Source organism: Periophthalmus magnuspinnatus, chromosome 14, assembly GCF_009829125.3.
Source record: "Periophthalmus magnuspinnatus isolate fPerMag1 chromosome 14, fPerMag1.2.pri, whole genome shotgun sequence".
Taxonomy (NCBI): domain Eukaryota; kingdom Metazoa; phylum Chordata; class Actinopteri; order Gobiiformes; family Gobiidae; genus Periophthalmus; species Periophthalmus magnuspinnatus.
The window spans coordinates 1,421,035-1,444,085 of NC_047139.1; the positions used below are offsets into that span (position 1 = coordinate 1,421,035).

Sequence of the window (23,051 nt, forward strand, 5' to 3'; positions counted from 1 at the left end):
ATGAACTGTTTTTGTTTCATGTTTCCACTGGACTGAGCCAAAGTGAACCAGGACTAAACCAGGACTAAACCAGGACTGAACCAGGACTAAACCGGGACTAAACCGGGACTAAACCGGGACTAAACCGGGACTAAACCAGGACTAAACCAGGTCTAAACCAGGACTGAACCAGGACTAAACCAGGACTAAACCAGGACTAAACCAGGACTAAACCAGAACTGAACCAGAACTAAACCAGAACTGAACCAGGACTGAACCAGGACTTTTGACAGTATTAAATGATGCTTCTTGCTCTTTTCTTGGATTCATTTGGTGAACAATTTTGTGTGTAAATGTGTCAGATGCCCTTCCGTGCTTTGTTGTTTTCTTTAATAAATGTTTTAGTTTGACATTTTTACTCTTCAACACTGTGTTTTTGAAACCGTGCAGATGTTAGCATGCTAGTAGTACATGACTGTAAACTCTGCTCTGGTCTGTGAGTGTGTGAAGCTCTTATAAACTCATCGTGGTGAGTCATGAGGATGTTCTGAATGATGTCAATGAGGGGAAACTTTGGACGACTGCAAACTGTTTAAAATGAACTAGTTCTGTTTTGAACTCGATCAGCATCAGAGACCCTTCCCTCCGATGGATAACGAGACGTGGGACATGGACGTGTTGCTCCTGGAGGGTCTGAGGGTGGATCCTGGTTTCTCCCTGGCGGCGTTCCTCCTCCTGCTCCTCGTTTACATCTTCATCCTGGTCTCAAACGTGGGCTTAGTGCTCCTCATCTTCGCGGAGAAGACGCTGCGGACGCCGATGTACCTCCTGTTCTGTAACCTGATCCTGAACGACGTCTTTGGAGCCACCATCATCATCCCCCACGTTCTCCTCGACATCTCGTCTCCGTCGGACCAGAGGCGGATCCCGTTCTCGTTCTGCGCTCTCCAGGCGTTCTGCGTCAACCTGTACGGCAGCACGTCGCACACGGTTCTCATGGCGATGGCGTTCGACCGGTACGTGGCCATCTGTAACCCGCTCAGGTACTCGTCCATCATGAGTCCCGGCATGGTGCTGCGCCTGTCCCTGGCCTCATGGGGGAGCACTCTCGTCATGGTGGCCGTGCTGCTCGGTCAGTGTCACGTTTGTGTCTCACGACTTTATTATGAAACGAGATTTAAAGTGTGTGACCTTAAAATGAGATTTCACCGAAGATTTTCTGACCCTCTCTCTTTCTCTCTCTCTCTCGCTCTCTTACCCTCTGTCCCTTCATCTCTCTTTCTCTCCATAAGGTCTCACTCTCCATCTGTCTAGCTGTCGTCGTATCATCCCTCTCGCTCACTCTCTTTCCTCAAGTCTGACCCTCTCTCTCTTTCTGTTTCCTCAGGTCTCACTCTCTGTCTCTCTCTCTCTCCTTCTCTTTCTCTCCATCAGGTCTTACTCTCATCTATGTAGTTGTCATCATACCATCTCTCTCTCTCTTTCAGGTCTCACTCTCCGTCTGTCTCTCTCTCTTTCAGGTCTCACTCTCCGTCTGTCTCTCTCACTTTCAGGTCTCACTCTCCGTCTGTCTCTCACTTTCAGGTCTCACTTTCCGTCTGTCTCTCTCTCTTTCAGGTCTCACTCTACGTCTGTCTCTCTCTCTTTCAGGTCTCACTCTCCGTCTGTCTCTCTCTCTCTTTCAGGTCTCACTCTCCGTCTGTCTCTCTCTCTTTCAGGTCTCACTCTCTGTCTGTCTCTCTCTCTTTCAGGTCTCACTCTCCGTCTGTCTCTCTCTCTTTCAGGTCTCACTCTCCGTCTGTCTCTCTCTCTTTCAGGTCTCACTCTCCGTCTGTCTCTCTCTTTCAGGTCTCACTCTCCGTCTGTCTCTCTCTTTTTCAGGTTTCACTCTCCGCCTGTCTCTCTCTTTCAGGTCTCACTCTCCGCCTGTCTCTCTCTCTTTCAGGTCTCACTCTCCGCCTGTCTCTCTCTCTTTCAGGTCTCACTCTCCGCCTGTCTCTCTCTCTTTCAGGTCTCACTCTCCGCCTGTCTCGCTGTCGTCGCGTCGTTCCAAATCTCTTCTGTGACAACGCGTCTCTGTTCAAACTCTCGTGTGACGACCTCACGGTGAATAACGTCTTCGGGTTGGTCTACACCGTGCTGCTGCTTGGCTCCTCCCTCCTCGCCGTCTCACTCACCTACTTCAAAGTGAGACACGTTTACTTAGACTGAAAACACTCTGTTCCACCTTGTGATGTCATCATGAGGCGATACAGGAGGCGCTCCACTGTGTTTTTAAACTCCACACACCTTCAGTAGAATCATCTGGATCCACTGAACTAAAGGTAAAAGTGGGAGGAGTTAACGTGAAAACTACCACTTGATGACATCACAGGGTGGAACAGAGCGTTTTGACTAATAATAAAGTGTGACTCAAACATGGGGGTCACAGGGGTCAGTTTGTGTGACATAGAACCTTTCGATGTAAATGTGAGTCTGTGCTGTGGCTCCGCCCCTTTCAGATCGCGTGCGTGTGTCTCCGGCGCCGCAGTGCGACCTTGAATCGACGAGCGCTCCACACCTGTGCGTCTCACCTGTGCGTGTACCTGCTGCTGCTCGTCTCCGCCTTCGCCGTGGTCACGCTCCATCGCTTCCCCAAGTTCTCGGAGCAGAAGAAGGTGGTGTCTGTGGTGGGGGAGGTGCTTCTGCCGGCGCTCAACGCTCTCATCTACGGCGTGCAAATACGACAGATACGAGCGCGAGTGGGGGCGCTGTTCTGCCGCAAGAAACTGGGACTAAACCAGGATTAAACTGGGACTAAACCGGGATTGAACAGGGACTAAACTGGGACTAAACCGGGACTAAACCAGGATTGAACAGGGACTAAACCGGGACTAAACTGGGACTAAACCGGGACTAAACCGGGACTGAACCGGGACTAAACCAGAACTAAACCGGGACTGAACCGGGACTAAACCAGGACTAAACCAGAACTAAACCGGGACTGAACCGGGACTAAACCAGGACTAAACCAGAACTAAACCGGGACTGAACCGGGACTAAACCGGGACTAAACTGGGACTAAACCGGAACTAAACCGGTATTAAACTGGGACTAAACCGGGACTAAACTGGGATTAAACCAGGACTAAACCAGGATTAAACCGGGACTAAACTGGAATTAAACCGGAATTGAACAGGGACTAAACAGGGACTAAACCGGGACTAAACCAGGACTAAACCAGGACTAAACCAGGATTAAACCGGGACTAAAACCGGATTAAACCGGGCCTAAACCGGGACTAAACTGGGACTAAACCAGGATTAAACCGGGACTAAAACAGGATTAAACTGGGACTAAACCTGGACTAAACCGGGACCAAACCGGGACCAAACCAGGACTAAACCAGGACTAAACCAGGATTAAACTGGGACTAAACCAGGATTAAACCGGGACTAAACCGGGACCAAACCGGGACCAAACCAGGACTAAACCAGGACTAAACCAGGATTAAACTGGGACTAAACCAGGATTAAACCGGGACTAAACCGGGACTAAACCGGGACTAAACCGGAACTAAACCAGGACTAAACCGGGATTAAACCAGAACGAAACCGGGACTAAACCGGGACTAAATTGGGACTGAACTAAAATTGCGGAACATGAAGGGGGAGTGAACGACGCCAACGCTCCAGAGGACAGTTCTGGTTCGGTTCTGGTTCGGTTCTGATGTGGGGCTTTTTTCAAATCAAATATGTATTTTTTCTTTTATGTGTCTCAGTCTTTTATCCTTCGTAATGTTCCTCGTTGGTTCTAACACCAGTTTGTGATCGACAGCAGGGGGCGCTCAAAGAGGAGTGCTCTTTATATTATGGTCTGCTGGGATTGTTACGTCACTGTCAAATGTCACATGTGTCTGATTCATTCAATAAATATAAAAGTGAAGCCCCGTGTGTGTGTGTGTGTGTGTGTGTGTGTGTGTGTGCTCTGATCTGGGGCAGGACTGTTTTATGTTTAATGTCTCTGTCCTTAAATAAAGAATAAACACGGAGCTTTAGTCTCTGCACAGATCACACTCCGTTACACCTGGTGATGTCATCAGGTGGATCAGTCTGTCCACAGCATTCACAAATGTCACGTGAACACTTTTCAGAAATAAACACACAAATGAACAAAAACAGAACCTGTGTGTGAAGAACAGAACCTGTGTGTGATGAACAGAACCCGTGTGTGAAGAACAGAACCCGTGTGTGAAGAACAGAACCCGTGTGTGATGAACAGAACCCGTGTGTGAAGAACAGAACCTGTGTGTGATGAACAGAACCCGTGTGTGAAGAACAGAACCTTTGTGTGATGAACAGAACCCGTGTGTGAAGAACAGAACCTGTGTGTGATGAACAGAACCCGTGTGTGAAGAACAGAACCCGTGTGTGATGAACAGAACCCGTGTGTGAAGAACAGAACCTGTGATGAACAGAACCCGTGTGTGAAGAACAGAACCCGTGTGTGATGAACAGAACCTGTGTGTGATGAACAGAACCTTTGTGTGATGAACAGAACCCGTGTGTGAAGAACAGAACCTGTGTGTGAAGAACAGAACCTGTGTGTGTGAAGAACAGAACCTGTGTGTGAAGAACAGAACCCGTGTGTGAAGAACAGAACCCGTGTGTGATGAACAGAACCCGTGTGTGATGAACAGAACCTTTGTGTGAAGAACAGAACCTGTGTGTGAAGAACAGAACCCGTGTGTGATGAACAGAACCCGTGTGTGAAGAACAGAACCTGTGATGAACAGAACCCGTGTGTGAAGAACAGAACCCGTGTGTGATGAACAGAACCCGTGTGTGATGAACAGAACCCGTGTGTGATGAACAGAACCCGTGTGTGATGAACAGAACCTTTGTGTGAAGAACAGAACCTTTGTGTGAAGAACATAACCTGTGAAGAACAGAACCTTTGCGGCGCTGATTTGTTCCTTGAGGAGTTTGGATCAGACACACGTCATGTTTCCTCTGAGCTCTTCTATAAAAACAGCTGCAGCTTAAAACACACAGTCTGGAGCCAGAGGTAAGGACTGTGTCAGATGCCCTCCCGTCCTCCTGTCTCTCTCTGTGTGTGTTGTTTTTATGACTTTCATGTTCTTTTTCTTCTCAGATTTCTTTCGTGTTTCGTTCTTTCTTTCGTGTTTTGTTCTTTCTTTCTTCGTTCTTGTTCTTCTTTATTTTCCACCTCCAGACGTTCGGAGGTGGATTTTCTGAAGGTCGTTTCTGTTTGAGCTGAAATCTGATTCTGTCCAAACTAAAATATATATTTATGTTTGAAAACACAGCAGCAGGTCAAAGGTCAGACAAAACAACTGAGGGGTCTTATATTTGAAGAAGTGAAAGAGAGGACTAAACCAGGACTAAACCAGGACTAAACCAGGACTAAACCAGGACTAAACCAGGACTAAACCAGGACTAAACCAGGAATAAACCAGGACTAAACCAGGACTAAACCAGGACTAAACCAGGACTAAACCAGGACTAAACCTGAGACTAAACCAGGACTAAACCAGGACTAAACCAGGACTAAACCAGGACTAAACCAGGACTAGACCAGGACTAAACCTGAGACTAAACCAGGACTAGACCAGGACTAAACCAGGACTAAACCTGAGACTAAACCAGGACTAGACCAGGACTAAACCAGGACTAAACCAGGACTAAACCTGAGACTAAACCAGGACTAAACCAGGACTAAACCGGGACTAAACCAGGACTAAACCAGGACTAAACCAGGACTAAACCAGGACTAAACCGGGACTAAACCGGGACTAAACCGGGACTGAACCAGGACTAAACCAGGACTAAACCAGGACTAAACCTGAGACTAAACCAGGACTAGACCAGGACTAAACCAGGTGTGTTCTGGAGTGTTCTGTTGGTGACAGAGGGATTCACAAATATTCTGTAAATTTTTGTTGTTTCCTTCACAAACTGACTCTGAACTGAAGTAAAACTCTGACACATATTTATCACAGGTTCTATTCCCAAACTCAGTCTCATTATAAAAATATGAAAACCTCTCTGTTTTTTTTATTCCACAGAGAAGGAAAAGTGAATATTAAAGTGTGCTCTGGACAGATTTGACAGGGCTTTGGTGAAGGAGGACCTGATTGAGAACAGTCTGAGGTCACAGCAGTGCAGGTAATTCTGTAACTGCGACGCCCCGGGCCCGACGTGTGTGACCCTGTGTGTGTATGTGTGTGTATATAAATGTATAAATGTGTGTGTGTGTCTGTGTGTGTTTATATAAATGTATATATGTGTGTGTCTGTGTTTATATAAATATATGTGTGTGTGTTTATATAAATGTATATATATGTGTGTGTGTGTGTGTTTATATAAATGTATGTGTGTGTGTTTATATAAATGTATATATATGTGTGTGTGTGTGTGTTTATATAAATGTATGTGTGTGTGTTGCAGATGCAGAACTCGTCCTCTGGGGGGCGCTGGCTGCAGGTGGAGGGCTTCTTTCTCTCTGGAGGCTGGTCCGTCGTGGCGATGGTCTGCTTCCTGCTGCTGTATGTCGTGGTGCTAGCGGCTAATGGTAGCGTTGCCGTGGTGATAGCGTGTGACCGCGCGCTGCACACGCCCATGTACCTGCTGTTTGTGCAGCTATCGCTAAACGACATCTTGGGGAACTCGGCGGTCGTGCCGCAGGTACTGATGGACCTGCTGCGCCCGCCGGAGCGCCGGGTGCTGCACCTGTCGGCGTGCGTCCTGCAGGCGTTCTTGGTGCACTTATGCGGCTCGGCGTCGTACACGATCCTCATGACCATGGCGTTTGACCGCTATGTGGCGATCTGCCACCCGCTGAGGTACGCCACCATCATGAGCGGCCACACCCTAGTGAAGCTAACGGTGCTAGCGTGGGGCGGTGCTTTGCTGCTGCCTAGCGTTCTGATCAGTACGACGCTTCAGCTGAGTCGCTGTCGCTCGCTGATCAGGGGGTTGTACTGTGCGAACGCGTCTTTGTTCAAACTCTCTTGTGAAAGTGTTCTGCTGCACAACGTCTTGGGTCTGGTCTTCACCGCCGCCCTGATGGTCGGCTCCGTCAGCGTCATGCTCCTCACCTACGTCAGGATCACTGTGGTCTGTGTGAAGCAGCAGAGCTCCAGCCTGAACAGAAAGGCTGTGCAGACGTGCTCCACACACCTGCTGCTCTACCTGCTGCTGATGCTGGGCGGCCTCTCCATCGTGGGGCTGCAGAGAGCGCCCGGGCTGGTGGAGGAGAGGAAGGCCCTGGCTCTGCTCAAGGACCTTCTGCCCGGAGCCCTCAACCCCATCGTCTACGGCCTGCAGAGCAAAGAGCTGCGGCGCCACCTGCTGACCAGGAGGACGCACACGCAGTAACACAGACACACACAGGCACACACCGACACACACACCCCAATACACAGACCCCCCCCCCCCCCCCCCCCCCCCACACACACACACACTGTCTGCTGCTCAAAGTTCCGTCTGAACGTCACAGCAGGGCCACGGTGACTGTGATGTACTTTGCAGTTGACGTCATCAACATTCCCTGATGGTGTGATGCTAACTAGAGGCTCTGCTCTGTCTGAGGTTTTGTTAGATTTTAAATTGATCTTCTTTTTTTTTTTTTTTACACAATCTGACTATAAAAATCTGATTTATCTGAATTACAACAGGTGAGCTGATTTGTGCTGTTAAACAAGTCCCTCTCAAATAACGTGACAGTCACAAGATAGCATTAGCATTAGCATTAGCATTAACCGACAGTTAGTCATAAACAGAACCATAAACACACAGGATGATCACAGGCTCCTCAAAATCTGCTCTTTCAATCACTTTTGGATTTTTTGTTTAGTTTTCAGATGATCTTAAAAGTTTTTGTCAGTGTTTGCTAATGTGTGCACTCTGTCTGTCACCATGGTAACTGCTGAACATTCAACCATAGACATACATGTAGAACACCCTCCAGCAGGATGATGTCACTGCAAAGTGACAGCACAGGGTTCTACAGGACGTGCCACCGTGTGAAGGAGAGTCGTCGGTTCGATTCCTGCGTGCTGTCGGCGCCCCCTATGGACTACAGAGTGGTCTACTTTTTCATTTGTACCTAAATTAATTCTGTGTTAATTTTGTTAATGTAAAAATAATAAATAAAACTAATGCCCAAACCTAAGCCCCTCCCACCCTCCTGTGTGTGTGTGAGGCCTGAGGGAGGGCATCTGACACACAGAGGAGGAGGTGCAGAGACACTGATAAAAGTCTGACCCTGAAAGAGCGCTCCGGTCTGACAACAGGCTCAGGCTGTGTGTCAGATGCCCTCCCGTTGTTTTCTCACTATAAGGTACGGTCTTTGTTCAGATTTAAACCAAAGAGTTTTAAAATAATTTATTCACACGTTTTTGAATGACTTTGTCACAAATTTAATATTTCATTTTATTCAAGAACAAAAAACGATTTAACTGGAATTTGAACCAGGACTAAACCAGGTCTAAACCAGGACTAAACCAGGACTAAACCAGGACTAAACCAGGTCTGAACCAGGTCTAAACCAGAACTAAACCAGGACTAAACCAGGACTAAACCAGGACTAAACCAGGACTAAACCAGAACTAAACCAGGACTAAACCAGGTCTAAACCAGGACTAAACCAGGTCTAAACCAGAACTAAACCAGGTCTAAACCAGGACTAAACCAGGTCTAAACCAGAACTAAACCAGGTCTAAACCAGGTCTAAACCAGGTCTAAACCAGGACTAAACCAGGTCTAAACCAGGACTAAACCAGGACTAAACCAGGACTAAACCAGGTCTAAACCAGAACTAAACCAGGTCTAAACCAGGTCTAAACCAGGACTAAACCAGGACTAAACCAGGACTAAACCAGGACTAAACCAGGTCTAAACCAGGTCTAAACCAGGACTAAACCAGGTCTACATTTCTGTAAATGTAATGATGTTTTTTATTAAGTAAAGGTCCAGTGTTTTGCTGCTTGTGTTTTATGTTTGTGTGTTAATTATTTTCAAGAACAAATATTTTTTCTATAAACTAAAGCTGGACTCAGGTTTAACTGATTCTCATTTTGCATTTCCGATGTCTATAAATGTCTAAACTACAGGGTTAGCAGCTTTTACACAAAATAAGATCAGATTGAATCAGATGAATTCAAAATGTGGGTCTTTTCCCTGTGACTTCAGTGATAAAGTACATGGTCCACACAGTAATTTAAAGAGGTTTACAGAAAAATAAAGACATTAAAATTACAAAACAACAGAATTAAAAACCCTTCAGTCACAGCAGATAAACAGAACCGTCTGAGGATGGATTTAAACTTTGTCAAAGTCGAGGACTGTCCCACATCTTCAGGAAATTACAGGTGCTGTAGAAAACTGAAACACTGATTCAACATGTTTAGTCCTGGTTTAGTCCTGGTTTAGTCCTGGTTTAGTCCTGGTTTAATCCTAGTTTAGTCCTGGTTTAGTCCTGGTTTAGTCCTGGTTTAGTCCTGGTTTAATCCTAGTTTAGTCCTGGTTTAGTCCTGGTTTAGTCCTGGTTTAGTCCTGGTTTAATCCTGATTTAGTCCTGGTTTAGTCCTGGTTTAGTCCTGGTTTAGTCCTGGTTTAATCCTGATTTAGTCCTGGTTTAGTCCTGGTTTAGTCCTGGGTCAGTCCTGGTTTAGTCCTGGTTCAGTCCTCCTCATGTGGGAGATGTTCTTTGGTGCTGGTCCATGGAGAGACTTGTTCACACTGAGCTGCTTTAAAGTCTCTGAGCCACAGGAGCCACCGACCTGAGCCACAGGACACATGTGTGAAGTACTTCCTGGTTCTAGTCCTGACCCGAGCAGCAGTGTTCTGGATGTTCTGGATGTTCTGGATGTTCTGGATGTTCTGGATGTTCTGGATGTTCTGGATGTTCTGGATGTTCTGGATGTTCTGTTCTGTGGCTCGTTTGGAGAGTCCAGTGATCAGGACGTTACAGTCGTCTAATCTACTGGACACAAATGCAGGATAAGTCTGAGTCTGGGTTTGACCTTTGACCTTTGACATGTTTTTCGTGGTAAAAAGCTGCAGATGTTATTGATTTGATGTGTCTGTTAAAGTTCAAAGTCCATTATTACCCTGAGATTTCTGTCCTGAGTTGAAGGTTTTAGAGAGAGAGACTGGAGGTGACGCTGACACTTTCTCTAAGTTTCTGTGAGCTGAAACAAACATGTAGATATTGAATAAATAGGGGTCCCAGGATTGACCCCTGGGGAACCCCACAGGTCATGGGCATTTAAACAGAGGCAATTCCAATTTCAACAATGTACTCCCTGTCGTTTAAATAGGACTTGAATCAGTTTAGTGCCGTACCACAGATGCCCTCCCAGTCCTCTAGTCTCTGTAAGAGGATCCCATGATCCACAGAGTCAAAGGAAACACTCAGATCTAACAGGATCAACACTGAGACTTTGCATCAGTGTCAGGAGGACGTCATTTGTCCTTGATCAGAGCATCTCAGTCTGTGGGTCTAAAACCTGACTGGAAAATGTCAACAGGACCTATAGCCCAGAGTGTAGTGTGAGAGTGCCGCAGACAGGGGGCAGCAGACGCACAGAGGTTGTTTCTTGCACCTGTCACATGTAGTTCTCTCTCCTGCAGACAGGGGGCCGATGGAGAACCTGAGCTCTGTGGGTGCTTTGCTGCAGTTGGAGGGTCTCCTTGTCCCCGCCTCCTTCCTGACTCCGGCGTTCCTCGGGCTCTTCTTCAGTCACCTCTTCATTGTCACAGCAAACATGGGCGTGGTCGCCCTGATCTGCTCTGACTCCGCCCTCCACCAGCCCATGTACATACTGCTGTGCCAACTGTCGATCAACGACATCCTGGGCAACACGGCACTGGTGCCTCGCCTCCTGTATGACATGCCCCGCCCCCCTCGCAGACGGCTCATCTCATTGGGCAGCTGCGTGGTGCAGGCATTCATCACGCACCTGTTTGGCACCAATAACCACACCATCCTGATGATTATGGCCTTCGACCGCTATGCGGCAATCTGCACGCCATTGCGGTACTCGGCCGTGATGGGCACGCGCACGCTGGTGACGCTGACAGCGGCGGCGTGGGGAGGTGGGTCCGTGCTGGTGGCGGCTTTGCTTGGTCTGACACTGAGGTTGAGCCGCTGTCGCTCGCTGCTGTTAAACGCGTACTGTGACAACGCATCGCTCTTCAAACTCTCCTGTGAAAATACTTTTATAAATAACGTGTACGGTCTGACGTTCTCTGTGGTGCTGCTCACATCCTCCATTGGCGCCATTGTGGTGACGTACTCGTACATCACGGCGGCGTGCGTCACCAAACGTAGCCGCAGTCTGAACCGTAAGGCGCTGCAGACATGCTCCACACACCTGCTGCTGTACCTGGTCATGTTCTTGAGCGGGATGCTCATCATCGCTCTGCACAGGTATCCACAGTATGAACCCTACCGCAAAACAACCACCATTTTGTTCAACATCATCCCTCCGGCGCTCAACCCCGTCATCTACGGCTTCCAATGCCACGAGATCCACCAGAGCCTGCGTCGCCTGCTGCGTCGCTGCAGGGGGCACCACTGAACTGGTCACTTTAAACCAGATGCACCGTAGTGCTCTGAACTAATAATTAATAATTAATTAATTAGTTAATAACAGACTGAAGAGCTGCAGTCACTCCCACTAGCGATAGCAACAGGTTTGATTGACAGCATTCCTGTCCGGCATCTGCTGGCCCAGATGCCAGACAGGAAGGGGCGTTAACTTCAACAGCCTTGCTCCTGATTGGCTCTTTGGTTGCTATGCTACTTGTGGTCAGATTTACAAATATCAAACTCAGTTCCAGATTAGCCGTTATAACTGCTAGCCACGATAAGCTTCATTTAGAGCCGAATGCTGTGGGTGATGTAACACTCCCTCAGTCCACCTCTTTACACAGTTATCAGAGACAACAAGCACGACTGCGACACCATCATGGAAGTTTAGAAATGATTTATCACTGAAAACAACACTACAGCCAATCATAAAGAGCCTCACTACAGCCAATCAGAGACAATGTAATGGTACAGCCATTAAAGTAAGTTTCAATCCAGAAACAGGACAAATCTGATGTTTTGTATTTGAAAATCTGATGAATCTGATGGATCCCACTGCTGTTTGTGACATATTTGTTCAAATGTCAAATAAAATCTGGACCATGGTGCTGTTGAGATATTTGAGTTTTTATTATTATTATTATTTTCATAGACTATCAGACATTTATCCATTCCGTTCTAGTTGTTTCTTCTCATTGAGCCTCTGAGGTTGTATTTGGAGTGATTCATGTTTGAGTTTAATCTTTAACCAACTATTTTCAAGACGCCATTTTGTTGATCTGCCCCCGTTTAACCTCCACCGGTACACAATCACTGTGACCTACGTACTTCTTTTATCTTCTTAATCAGTGTGTTTTGATCAGTATAGATCTCAGAGATATATACACTTCACCGAAAAAGTATTTAGTCAGCCACCAATTGTGCAATTTCTCCCACTTAAAAAGATGAGAGCGGCTTGTAATGTTCATCCTAGGTTCAACTATGGGACCAAAGTAACAAAGGCTACGATCAGTAACACACTGCGCCCCCAGAGACTCAAATCCTGCAGTGCCAGACGTGTCCCCCTGATTAAGACGGGACATGTCCAGGCCCGTCTGAAGTTTGATCAAACCAAAACTCAACTTGTTGTGTTTGGAGGAGAAAGAATGCTGACTTACATCCAAAGAACACCAGACCTACTGTGAATCATGGGGGTAGAAACATCATGCTTTGAGGCTGTTTTCTGCAAAGGGACCAGGACGACTGATCCGTGAAAAGGAAAGAAGGAATGGGGCCATGTATCGAGAGATTTTGAGAGAAAACCTCCTTCCATCAGCAAAGGCATTGAAGATGAAACGTGGCTGGGTCTTTCAGCGTGACAATGATCCCAAACACACCACCCAGGGAACGAGTGGCTTCGTGAGAAGCATTTCAAGGTCCTGGAGGGGCCTAGCCAGTCTCCAGATCTCAACTCCATAGAAAATCTTTGGAGGGAGTTCAAAGTCCATGTTGCCCACAGCCCCAGAACATCAGTGCTCTAGAGGAGATCTGCAGGAGGAATGGACCAAACTACAGCAACAGTGAAAACCTCTGGAGACAGAAAACATTTGACCTCTGTCATTGCCAACAAAGGCTATATAAAAAAGTATTGAGATGAACTTTTGTTATTGATCAAATACTTATTTTCCACCATAATTTTCAAATAAATTCTTAAAAAATTAGACAATGTGATTTTCTGGATTTTTTTCTCATTTTGTCTCTTAAAATTGAAGTGAATCTATGATGAAAATTACAGACCTCTCTCATCTTTTTTAAGGGGAAGAACTTGCACAATTAGTGGCTGAATAAATACTTTTTTGCCCCACTGTATATATTTATATTTATATATTTATGTTTTATTTTTATTTTTGCACTCTCTGGACAAAAGAATGAGGACAGGTCAAGGTTATAATCTTTATTTAAATATTGACACGGGACTGAATAAGAATGACGAGTGTCCAGCTGGGGTCAAAGGTCACGAGGAGTCAAAGAGGATTAGGGTCAGCGCTGTCTGTTGGGTTAAGGTTAGCCTTTAGCTCTGTTAGCCTGTCACTGCCCAATTTGGTCCCTGATCGAATTTGGCACTATTTCAATTTATAATGTCTTTTAGCTGTTTTAAAGATGTTTTTCTCGTGTTTTCTGTGTCTGTGGTCACATGTGTCTCATCTCAAACATGAGGTTTGTCCAAAGTCCGGTTACTATAGCAACTTCAGTGGCAAAGTATCTGGGCATGTTCAGTTAAAAAAATGGGACAAATCGGGCAATGACATAGTCTTAATCTCTGTTAGCCTTTAGCTTTGTCTCTTGGGTGCGACGCGGCGCAGCCTTCTGCAGATGGCGCTGCGCAGCTCGTGGCTCACCAGGCCGTAAATGAGCGGGTTGACGGTGGGAGGGACGATGATGAAGAGGATGCTGAAGAGTTTCTTGATGTTCGGGGCGAGTGCGGGGAAACGATATGAGATGACGATGATGACGCATGACACGTTGTACAGCACGAAGACCACCAGGTGGGAGGAGCAGGTCTGGAGGGCCTTAGACCGGGTCTGAACCGGGTCCGGACCGCCACGACCCAAGACCGCCATCAGGATCCGAATGTATGAGAATGTTGTGACCAAAAGCACGCTCGTGCCGACCGCGTATGTCATCACCAGGCCTGAGGGGAGGAGTCACAGAAGAGGACATCAGTGTTAGGGCTACTAAGAAAGTCAGAAGTATAGTAGTAGTGATAGTAATAGTAGTAGTGATAGTAGTATTTGTAGTACTTACCATAGTAGTTATTTACAGGCGAGGGCTCACAGGACAGCTGCAGTATTCCTCGGTTACTGCAGTACACGTGTTGGATCAGAGTCCCACAAAACTTGGTCCCAATGTGAAATCCGAACAGAATCCCGATCAAGACCACGGCCAAGAACCAGGACCAGAAACAGAGCCAGAAAACCCGGAGCGGAGTCATGACGGAGTGGTACCGGAGCGGCTCACACACAGCCACGTACCTGAGAACAGACCAGGACCAGGACTGAGACCAGGACTGAGACCAGGGCTGAGACCGGGACTGAGACCGGGACTGAGACCGGGACTGAGACCAGGACTGAGACCGGGACTGAGACCAGGGCTGAGCCTAAGACCAAACTTTTAAAAAAGTCTGTTCTGGAGCTGATAAAAACGTGAATAGTCTTCGAGATCGGCGTGACTTTAAAAAGTCTTTACTTTCGATAAAAGACATAGCTGATAAAAACTTGATCTGACGGCACTTAACTTAAAACTGTTATCAAAAATTACTCAGAGATTCATTTTTGAAACATGTAAACACAGAGTCCTGATTTGCTGTGGGTCTGAAGTGACTCCTAAGGACTCTGAAGGACTTTGAAGTGACTCCTAAGGACTATGAAGGACTTTGAAGGACTCTGAAGGACTCTGAAGGACTCTGAAGGACTCTGAAGTACTCTGAAGGACTTCAACCGTGAGGTTCCAGAATGTGATGATGTCTTACTCCCAGATGGGGGAGAGACACTTTTCTCTATTGCTCCTTTGCAGTTGATGTCATCAACATTCCCTGGGGATGTGATGCTAACTGGAGGTACCGCTCTGTCTAAGGCTTTATTGGCTTTAATCTGAGTTTTGTTTTAACACAATCTGACAATAAAGAACTGATTTATCTGAACTACAACAGGAGAACCAATCTGTGCTGTTAAAAGAGTCCCTTTCAAATAACATTACTGGCACAAGCTAGCTAGCATTACCATTAGCCAACAATTTTTGAGTTAGTCACTCTCACCTGAACACTCAGGTTGATCACAGGCTCCTCAAAATGTGCTCTTTCAATCACTTGGATTTTTCTTGAGTTTTTAGACAATTTTAAAACTTTTTTGACAGTGTTTGCTAATGTGTGCATTGTGTCACCATGGCAACTGCTACACATTCCACAATAGACATACATGTAGTGTGATGTCACTGCAAAGTATCAATATAATATTATTATTTACCTGTCGTAGTAGTACATGTAGGTGTATATAGTCTCACCTGTCGTAGGCCATGGCGGCGAGCACGGTCAGCATGGCGACTCCGTACGTGTGCACAGCGATGGCCTGCAGCAGTGCGTGGGCGTGGCTGATGGACCGGTAGCTGATTGGCCCGCCCGCGTACAGTAGGAGCATGAGGAGGCGGGGACAGATGGCCGACGCCCCCAACAGGTCGACCAGCGCCAGGTTCACCATCAGCACGAACATCGGCCGCCATAACCGCCGCTCTGTCGCCACGGCGACCAGCATCAGCCCGTTACCCGCCAACACCAACAGGAAGATACACAGCAGCAACAGGAAGAGGAGGGGCCCGTAACCAGGGGCAACCCGGAAACCCTCCAACACAAACACCACCGGGTCCAGAACCACGGACGAGTTAGACATCTGCACCTGAAACAAGACCAGAGACCAGGACTGAGACAAGAGACCAGGACTAAGACCAGAGACCAGGACTGAGACCAGAGACCGGGACTGAGACCAGAGACCAGGACTAAGACCAGAGACCAGGACTAAGACCAGAGACCAGGACTGAGACCAGAGACCGGACTGAGACCAGAGACCGGGACTGAGACCAGAGACCAGGACTAAGACCAGAGACCAGGACTGAGACAAGAGACCAGGACTAAGACCAGAGACCAGGACTGAGACAAGAGACCAGGACTGAGACAAGAGACCAGGACTGAGACAAGAGACCAGGACTGAGACCGGGACTAAGACCAGAGACCGGACTGAGACCAGAGACCAGGACTAAGACCAGAGACCAGGACTAAGACCAGAGACCAGGACTGAGACAAGAGACCAGGACTGAGACAAGAGACCAGGACTGAGACAAGAGACCAGGACTGAGACCGGGACTAAGACCAGAGACCGGACTGAGACCAGACACCAGGACTGAGACCAGAGACCGGGACTGAGACCAGAGACCGGGACTGAGACCGGGACTAAGACCAGAGACCGGGACTGAGACCAGAGACCAGGACTGAGACCAGAGACCGGGACTGAGACAAGAGACCGGGACTGAGACCAGAGACCGGGACTGAGACCAGAGACCAGGACTGAGACAAGAGACCAGGACTGAGACCAGAGACCGGGACTGAGACCAGAGACCAGTACTAAGACCAGAGACCGGGACTGAGACCAGAGACCAGGACTGAGACCAGAGACCCATGACTGAGACCAGAGAGCGGGACTGAGACCAGAGACCGGGACTTAGACCAGAGACCAGGACTGAGACCAGAGACCGGGACTGAGACCGGAGACCAGTACTAAGACCAGAGACCGGGACTGAGACCAGAGACCGGGACTAAGACCAGAGACCAAGACTAGAGACCAGGACTAAGACCGAGACTAAGACCAGAGACCAGGACCAAGACAAGAGACTGGGACTAAGACCAGAGACCAGACCTAAGACGGGGACTAAGATCGAGACTAAGACCAGAGACCTGGACGAAAACCAGAGACAAGGACTAAGACCAGAGACCGGGACTAAGATCAGGGGTGAGACTGAGACAGAGAGCAGGACTAAAATCGGGACTAGGACAAGGACTGAGGCCAGGAATACTATAAGGACAAAGACTGGAACTAAGACCAGACCACAGACCAGGTCTGAACCAGGTCTGAACCAGGTCTGAACCAGGTCTGAACCAGGTCTGAACCAGGTCTATAAAAATAGGACCAAACCAGACTTCAGTGTTTGAACGGTTCTTTAATGTGAGTCTGACCCAGGGCATCTCCAGAGTTAACCAGCTGACTCCATAACACGACTGTTTAAAGTCCAAAAAACATTTAAAACACAGGATTCAGTGAAATGTTTTAATAACTATAACATGTATAAAGTTTGAGAGACAGATTTAGAAATGGAACAGAAACTATTGTCTCTCGTCTGTAACAACAAGAGAAAAGTGATGGGACTTTTGCTCCTTTATGGGATCTGAGTCTTTTCGAACGGTTCGTTTCTGTTATAATGACGTTAAATATGTTTTTTTGAGCTCAAACTTCTCCCTGTTCTGATTCTGTTCTGATTCTTGTGTTGGTTCAGCTTGAATCAGTATAAATGCAGACAAATTAGAAATAAAACGGTATGGTTCTTTTAAAAAAATGTTCCAACATGTTAAGGTCCATTCAAAACTTTAACAGCCACATCAAATAAATAACATCTCCAGCTTTTTACCATTTCTCTAAATTGCATGTCAAAAATCAAAGGTAAACTGTCAAACCCAGACTCAGATTTATCCTGCATTTGTGTCCAGCAGATCAGACGACTGTAACGTCCTGATCACTGGACTCTCCAAACGAGCCACAGAACAGAACATCCAGAACATCCAGAACATCCAGAACATCCAGAACACTGCTGCTCGGGTCAGGACTAGAACCAGGAAGTACTTCACACATGTGTCCTGTGGCTCAGGTCTGTGGCTCCTGTGGCTCAGAAGTCTCTCCATGGAGCAGCACCAAAGAACATCTCCCACATGAGGAGGACTAAACCAGGACTAAACCAGGACTAAACCAGGACTAAACCAGGACTAAACATGGGGAATCATAGTTTCAGTTTTCTGCAGCTAAAACCTGAAACAGTCTTCTTGAAGATGTGAGACAGGCCTCTACACTGATGGCTCCAAACAGTTCTGTTAAAAGTTCTGTTAAAAGTTTTACTCTGCACTTTTCTCTTTTAATGTTAATTTTCTGATGATTATTTGTGATTATCTATGTTTTGATTTGTTGTCATGTTAATGTCTTTCTTATTCTGTAAAACACTTTGAACTACCTTGTGGACCACTTGTGCTGTACAAATAAACTTGGCTCGCCTTCAAAAGAGCCGGCTCGTTCATGAGAATCACTGTGATCTCTTTGTGTCTAAGCCCCACAGGCCAAGAGAACACATTCTGTTCATTATGAGAGAGGGATGAGAGGAGGACGAGAGGAGGACGAGAGGGGGATGAGAGGAGGACGAGAGGGGGATGAGAGGGGGACGAGAGGGGGAAGAGAGAGGGACGAGAAGGGGATGAGAGAGGGATCTGCCTCAGCTCATCATGTTTCATTTTCTATGTTCTGGTGTCGGTTCTAAAGCAGCTGCTCGTCTCATAAACTCTAGAACGTCACATTCTCAGGCAGAAACATCATAAAGTTCAGACTTTCATTTGACAAAAAGCACAAAAAGACTGTTTTTAGTCCTGGTTTAGTCCTGGTTTAGTCCTGGTTTAGTCCTGGTTTAGTCCTGGTTTAGTTCTGGTTTAGTCCTGGTTCAGTCCTGGTTTAGACCTGGTTTAGTCCTGGTTTAGTCCTGGTTTAGTCCTGGTTTAGTCCTGGTTTAGTCCTGGTTTAGTCCTGGTCCAGTCCTGGTCCAGTCCTGGTCCAGTCCTGGTCCAGTCCTGGTCCAGTATCTTACCTGGGTCAGAGTGAGTCCTCTCTGTGTCTCAGACGGTTCTGTTAAAAACAATTTTGTGAATATGTAAATGAGGAACATGAATATTAAACAAGCTCATGTGGGATAACGTCACCCAGGACTAAACCAGGACTAAACCAGGTATGTTCTGGAGTGTTCTGTTGGTGACAGAGGGATTCACAAATATTCTGTACATTTTTGTTGTTTTCTTCACAAACTGACTCTGAACTGAAGTAAAACTCTGACACATATTTATCACAGGTTCTATTCCCAAACTCAGTCTCATTATAAAAATATGAAAACCTCTCTGTTTTTTTTATTCCACAGAGAAGGAAAAGTGAATATTAAAGTGTGCTCTGGACAGATTTGACAGGGCTTTGGTGAAGGAGGACCTGATTGAGAACAGTCTGAGGATTACGTCACAGCAGTGCAGGTAATTCCAATGCTGTGTCTTGTATGTGCACAGTGGGGCAAAAAAGTATTCAACCACCAACTGTGCAAGTTCTCCCCCTTAAAAAGGTGAGAGAGGCCTGGAATTTTCATCATCAGTACATCAGGGGTATTTTTGATGAATTAATTGGTAAATTCCTTGGTACAATAAGTATTTGTTCATCTACAAACAAGCGAGATTTGTGTCTCTCACAGACCTGTAACTTCTTCTTTAAGAGGCTCCTCTGTCCTCCACTCGTTCCCTGTATTAATGGCCCCTGTTTGAACTCGTTATCAGTATAAAAGACACATGTCCACAACCTCAAACAGTCAGACTCCAAACTCCACTATGGACAAGACCAAAGAGCAAAGGAACCACAAACAAAACTGTAGACACCAGGCCCCGAACACTCAGTCTGCAACAGGTAAGAAGGAAATCAACTGTGGGAGCAACTATTAGAAAATGAAAAACATACAATCCAGCCCGACCGCCACGCGGGGCTGTGGGGCATCTAAAGACCTGAGGTACTCGGGATCTTGATCGATCTTGTCCATCCGTGGGGCTTTGCCACCGAGGAGCTTGCCAACCACCTCAGTAACTTCAGCCAGTGTGATGGACGAGTCCGCCTCTGGGTCCCCAGTCTCTGCTTCCTCCTAGGAAGATGTTACGGTGGGATTGAGGAGATCCTCAAAGTATTCTTTCCACCGTCCGCAGCTCTCCGCCCGCACTGTAAACAGTGTTGGTGAAGCACTGCTACCTCCTCCTGAGGCGTCGGACAGTTTGCCAGAATCTCTTTGAGGCCGTCCGATATTCCTCCTCCATGGCCTCTCCGAACTTCTCCCAACCCCAAGTTTTTGCCTCTGAGACTGTTCGAGCCGTGGCACACTTGTCCTGCCGGTACTCATCAGGTGCCTCAGGAGTTCCACAAGCCAGCAAGGCTCAACAGGACTCCTTCTTCAGCCTGACGGCATCCCTTACTCCCAGTGTCCACCACTGGGGTTGTGGGTTGCCGCCGTGACAAGCACCGCAGACCTTATGACCACAGCTATGAGAACATGGCCCACTCGGAGTCCATGTCCCCAACCTCCCCCAGGATCTGGATCCAGTGGATCCACCAGGTGGTGATTGGTTAACAGCCCCTCTTTTCTCCCGAGTGTCTAAGACACATGCACTGATGGACACACTTGTGCTCGAACATGGTGGTCATTATGGACAAACTGTGACTAGCACAAAAGTCCAAAAACACCACTCGGGTTCAGATCAGGGAGGCCATTCTTCCTAATCGCATCCCTCCAGGTGTCACTGTCATTACCCACATGGGCGTTGAAGTCCCCCAGGAGAACAACAGATTCCCCGGTTGGTGCACTGTCTATTACCCCTCCCTAGGACTCCAAGAAGGCCGGGTACTCTGCATTGCTGTTCGGCCCGTAGGCCGACAAAAGACACTTGTCCCTGACCTGAAGGTGCAGGGACGCGACCCTCTAGTTCACCGGGGTGAACTCCAACACATGACGGCTGAGCTGTGGGGCAATGAGCCCACACCAGCTCGCCGCCGCTCCCCGCGGGCAACAACAGAGAAATGGAGAGTCCAGCCCCTATCAAGGAGTTGAGTTTCAGAACCCAAGCTATGCATGGAGGTGATGCCGAATATATCTAGTCAGTAACACTCAACCACCTGCACAAGATCAGGCTCCTTTTCCCCCAGCGAGGTGACATTCCATGTCCCCAGAGCCAGTCTCCATGTGTGCAGATCCGGTTTTAGAGGCCCCCGCCTTTGAGTGCCCAGATCTCTCTGCACTAGCCCCTTATGGATCCTCCTGGTGGGTCCACAGGAGGACGGCCCCACATTGCTCCCTCTGTTTTTGCATTGACTGCGATAAGTCAGACCTGTTCCCGGTGCATGTTGGACTCCACCAGGGCTGCCCTCTGTCACCAGTTCTGTTCATTGTATTTATGGACAGAATTTCTAGGCACTACCAGAGGCTGGAGGGCGTCTGGGGTGGGAATCAGCTCCTCCAAATCTGAGTCCATGGTTCTCGAAAAACGTGGCTTGCCCTCTAGGGTGGGCAAGCCACACTAGAGGGCCTCAAGTGGAGGAGTTCAAGTATCTTGGGGACTTGTTCAAGATTGAGGAAGGAATTGAGCGTGAGATTGACAGGCGGATTGGTGCAGCGTTTGCAGTAATGCAGAAAGAAAATGCATGGATGGAAGACACACAAGACCACTGATAATCTCCCTCGATCTGGGGCTCTACGCAAGATCTCACCCCATAGAGTCAAATTGATCACAAGAACTGTCAGCAAAAATCCCAGAGAATGACCTAGAATCCTAAAGAATGACCTGCAGAGAGCTGGGACCAAAGTAACAAAGGCTACCATCAGTAACTGTCATGATCCCTGCTGATCCTGCCCCTTTATGCACCTCCCCACTCCCTCCTGTTTCCGATCCTGAGATTTTTGGCTCCTCCCGTGCACACCTGGGGCTAATCATCAATCAACCACACCTGGGAAGAAGCCAGGACCTGACACTCAGTGCCAGATCATCCGTGTGTCTTTGTGGTACTTGTTTTTGCGCTCGTTTGGATTTTACTTAGTAGATATTCTTGCTCCTCACCAGATCCTGCTCCCTGGACCTGCTCTGCCCTCCTGTTTCTGACCCTGTCCTGTCCGCCCTGTCTCAGACCCTGCTCCTTACACTCTCACCTTGGACCACTGCACTCTCCCAAATTCACCGTTTGATACCATCATTTTGAACTTCTGTTGTAAATAAACACTGTTAAACTATTCCCCGAGTTCTGTGTTTTTGGTCCCCCTTGCCCGTCGTTACGACAGTAACACACTACGCCGCCAGGGACTCAAATCCTGCCGTGTCAGACGGGTCCCATGCTTAAAACGGGACATGTCCAGGCCCGTCTGAAGTTTGATAGAAGCATTTGGATGATCCAGAAGAGGATTGGGAGAATGTCATATGGTCAAAGTAAAACAAAATATAACTTTTTGGTTAAAACTCAACTTGTAGTATTTGGAGGAGAAAGAATGCTGAGTTATATCCAAAGAACACCAGACCTACTGTGAATCATGAGGGTGGAAACATCATGCTTTGGGGCTGTTTTTCTGCAAAGGGACAAGGACGACTGAGCCGTGCAAAGGACAGAATGAATGGGGCCATGTATCATGAGATTTTGAGAGAAAACCTCCTTCCATCAGCAAAGGCATTGAAGATGAAACGTGGCTGGGTCTTTCAGCGTGACAATGATCCCAAACACACCACCCAGGGAACGAGTGGCTTCGTGAGAAGCATTTCAAGGTCCTGGAGGGGCCTAGCCAGTCTCCAGATCTCAACTCCATAGAAAATCTTTGGAGGGAGTTGAAAGTCCATGTTGCCCCAAAACATCACTGCTCTAGAGGAGATCTGCAGGAGGAATGGGCCAAACTACAGCAACAGAGAAAACCTCTGGAGACTCACAGAAAACATTTGACCTGTCATTGCCAACAAAGGTTATATAAAAAAGTATTGAGATGAACTTTTGTTATTGATCATTAATACTTATTTTTCACCACAATTTGCAAATAAATTCTTAAAAAAATCAAACAATGTGATTTTCTGGATTTCTTTTTTCCTCATT

The 23,051-nt window shown here is 47.3% G+C and overlaps 3 protein-coding genes across 3 annotated transcripts; 2 read left to right on the forward strand and 1 right to left on the reverse strand.

Moving 5' to 3' along the window:
• The first annotated feature begins 627 nt into the window (after positions 1-627).
• Positions 628-7,358, forward strand: LOC117381555 (uncharacterized). Its single transcript, XM_033978537.1, has 4 exons — positions 628-1,111; positions 1,991-2,166; positions 2,481-2,756; positions 6,429-7,358. Exons 1-4 carry the CDS (start codon positions 628-630, stop codon positions 7,356-7,358), a joined length of 1,866 nt encoding a protein of 621 aa, XP_033834428.1.
• A 3,269-nt stretch (positions 7,359-10,627) lies between these two features.
• LOC117381481 (olfactory receptor 2A1/2A42-like) lies at positions 10,628-12,092 on the forward strand. Its single transcript, XM_055226675.1, has 2 exons — positions 10,628-11,538; positions 11,963-12,092. Exons 1-2 carry the CDS (start codon positions 10,628-10,630, stop codon positions 12,090-12,092), a joined length of 1,041 nt encoding a protein of 346 aa, XP_055082650.1.
• Positions 12,093-13,886: 1,794 nt separating this feature from the next.
• Positions 13,887-21,457, reverse strand: LOC129456797 (olfactory receptor 2A25-like). The gene is made up of 4 exons (XM_055226677.1): positions 21,404-21,457; positions 15,616-16,004; positions 14,362-14,588; positions 13,887-14,248 (listed from the first exon to the last, which is right to left on the reverse strand). The coding sequence occupies exons 1-4, from the start codon at positions 21,455-21,457 to the stop codon at positions 13,887-13,889; spliced, it is 1,032 nt and encodes a 343-aa protein (XP_055082652.1).
• Positions 21,458-23,051: the final 1,594 nt, after the last annotated feature.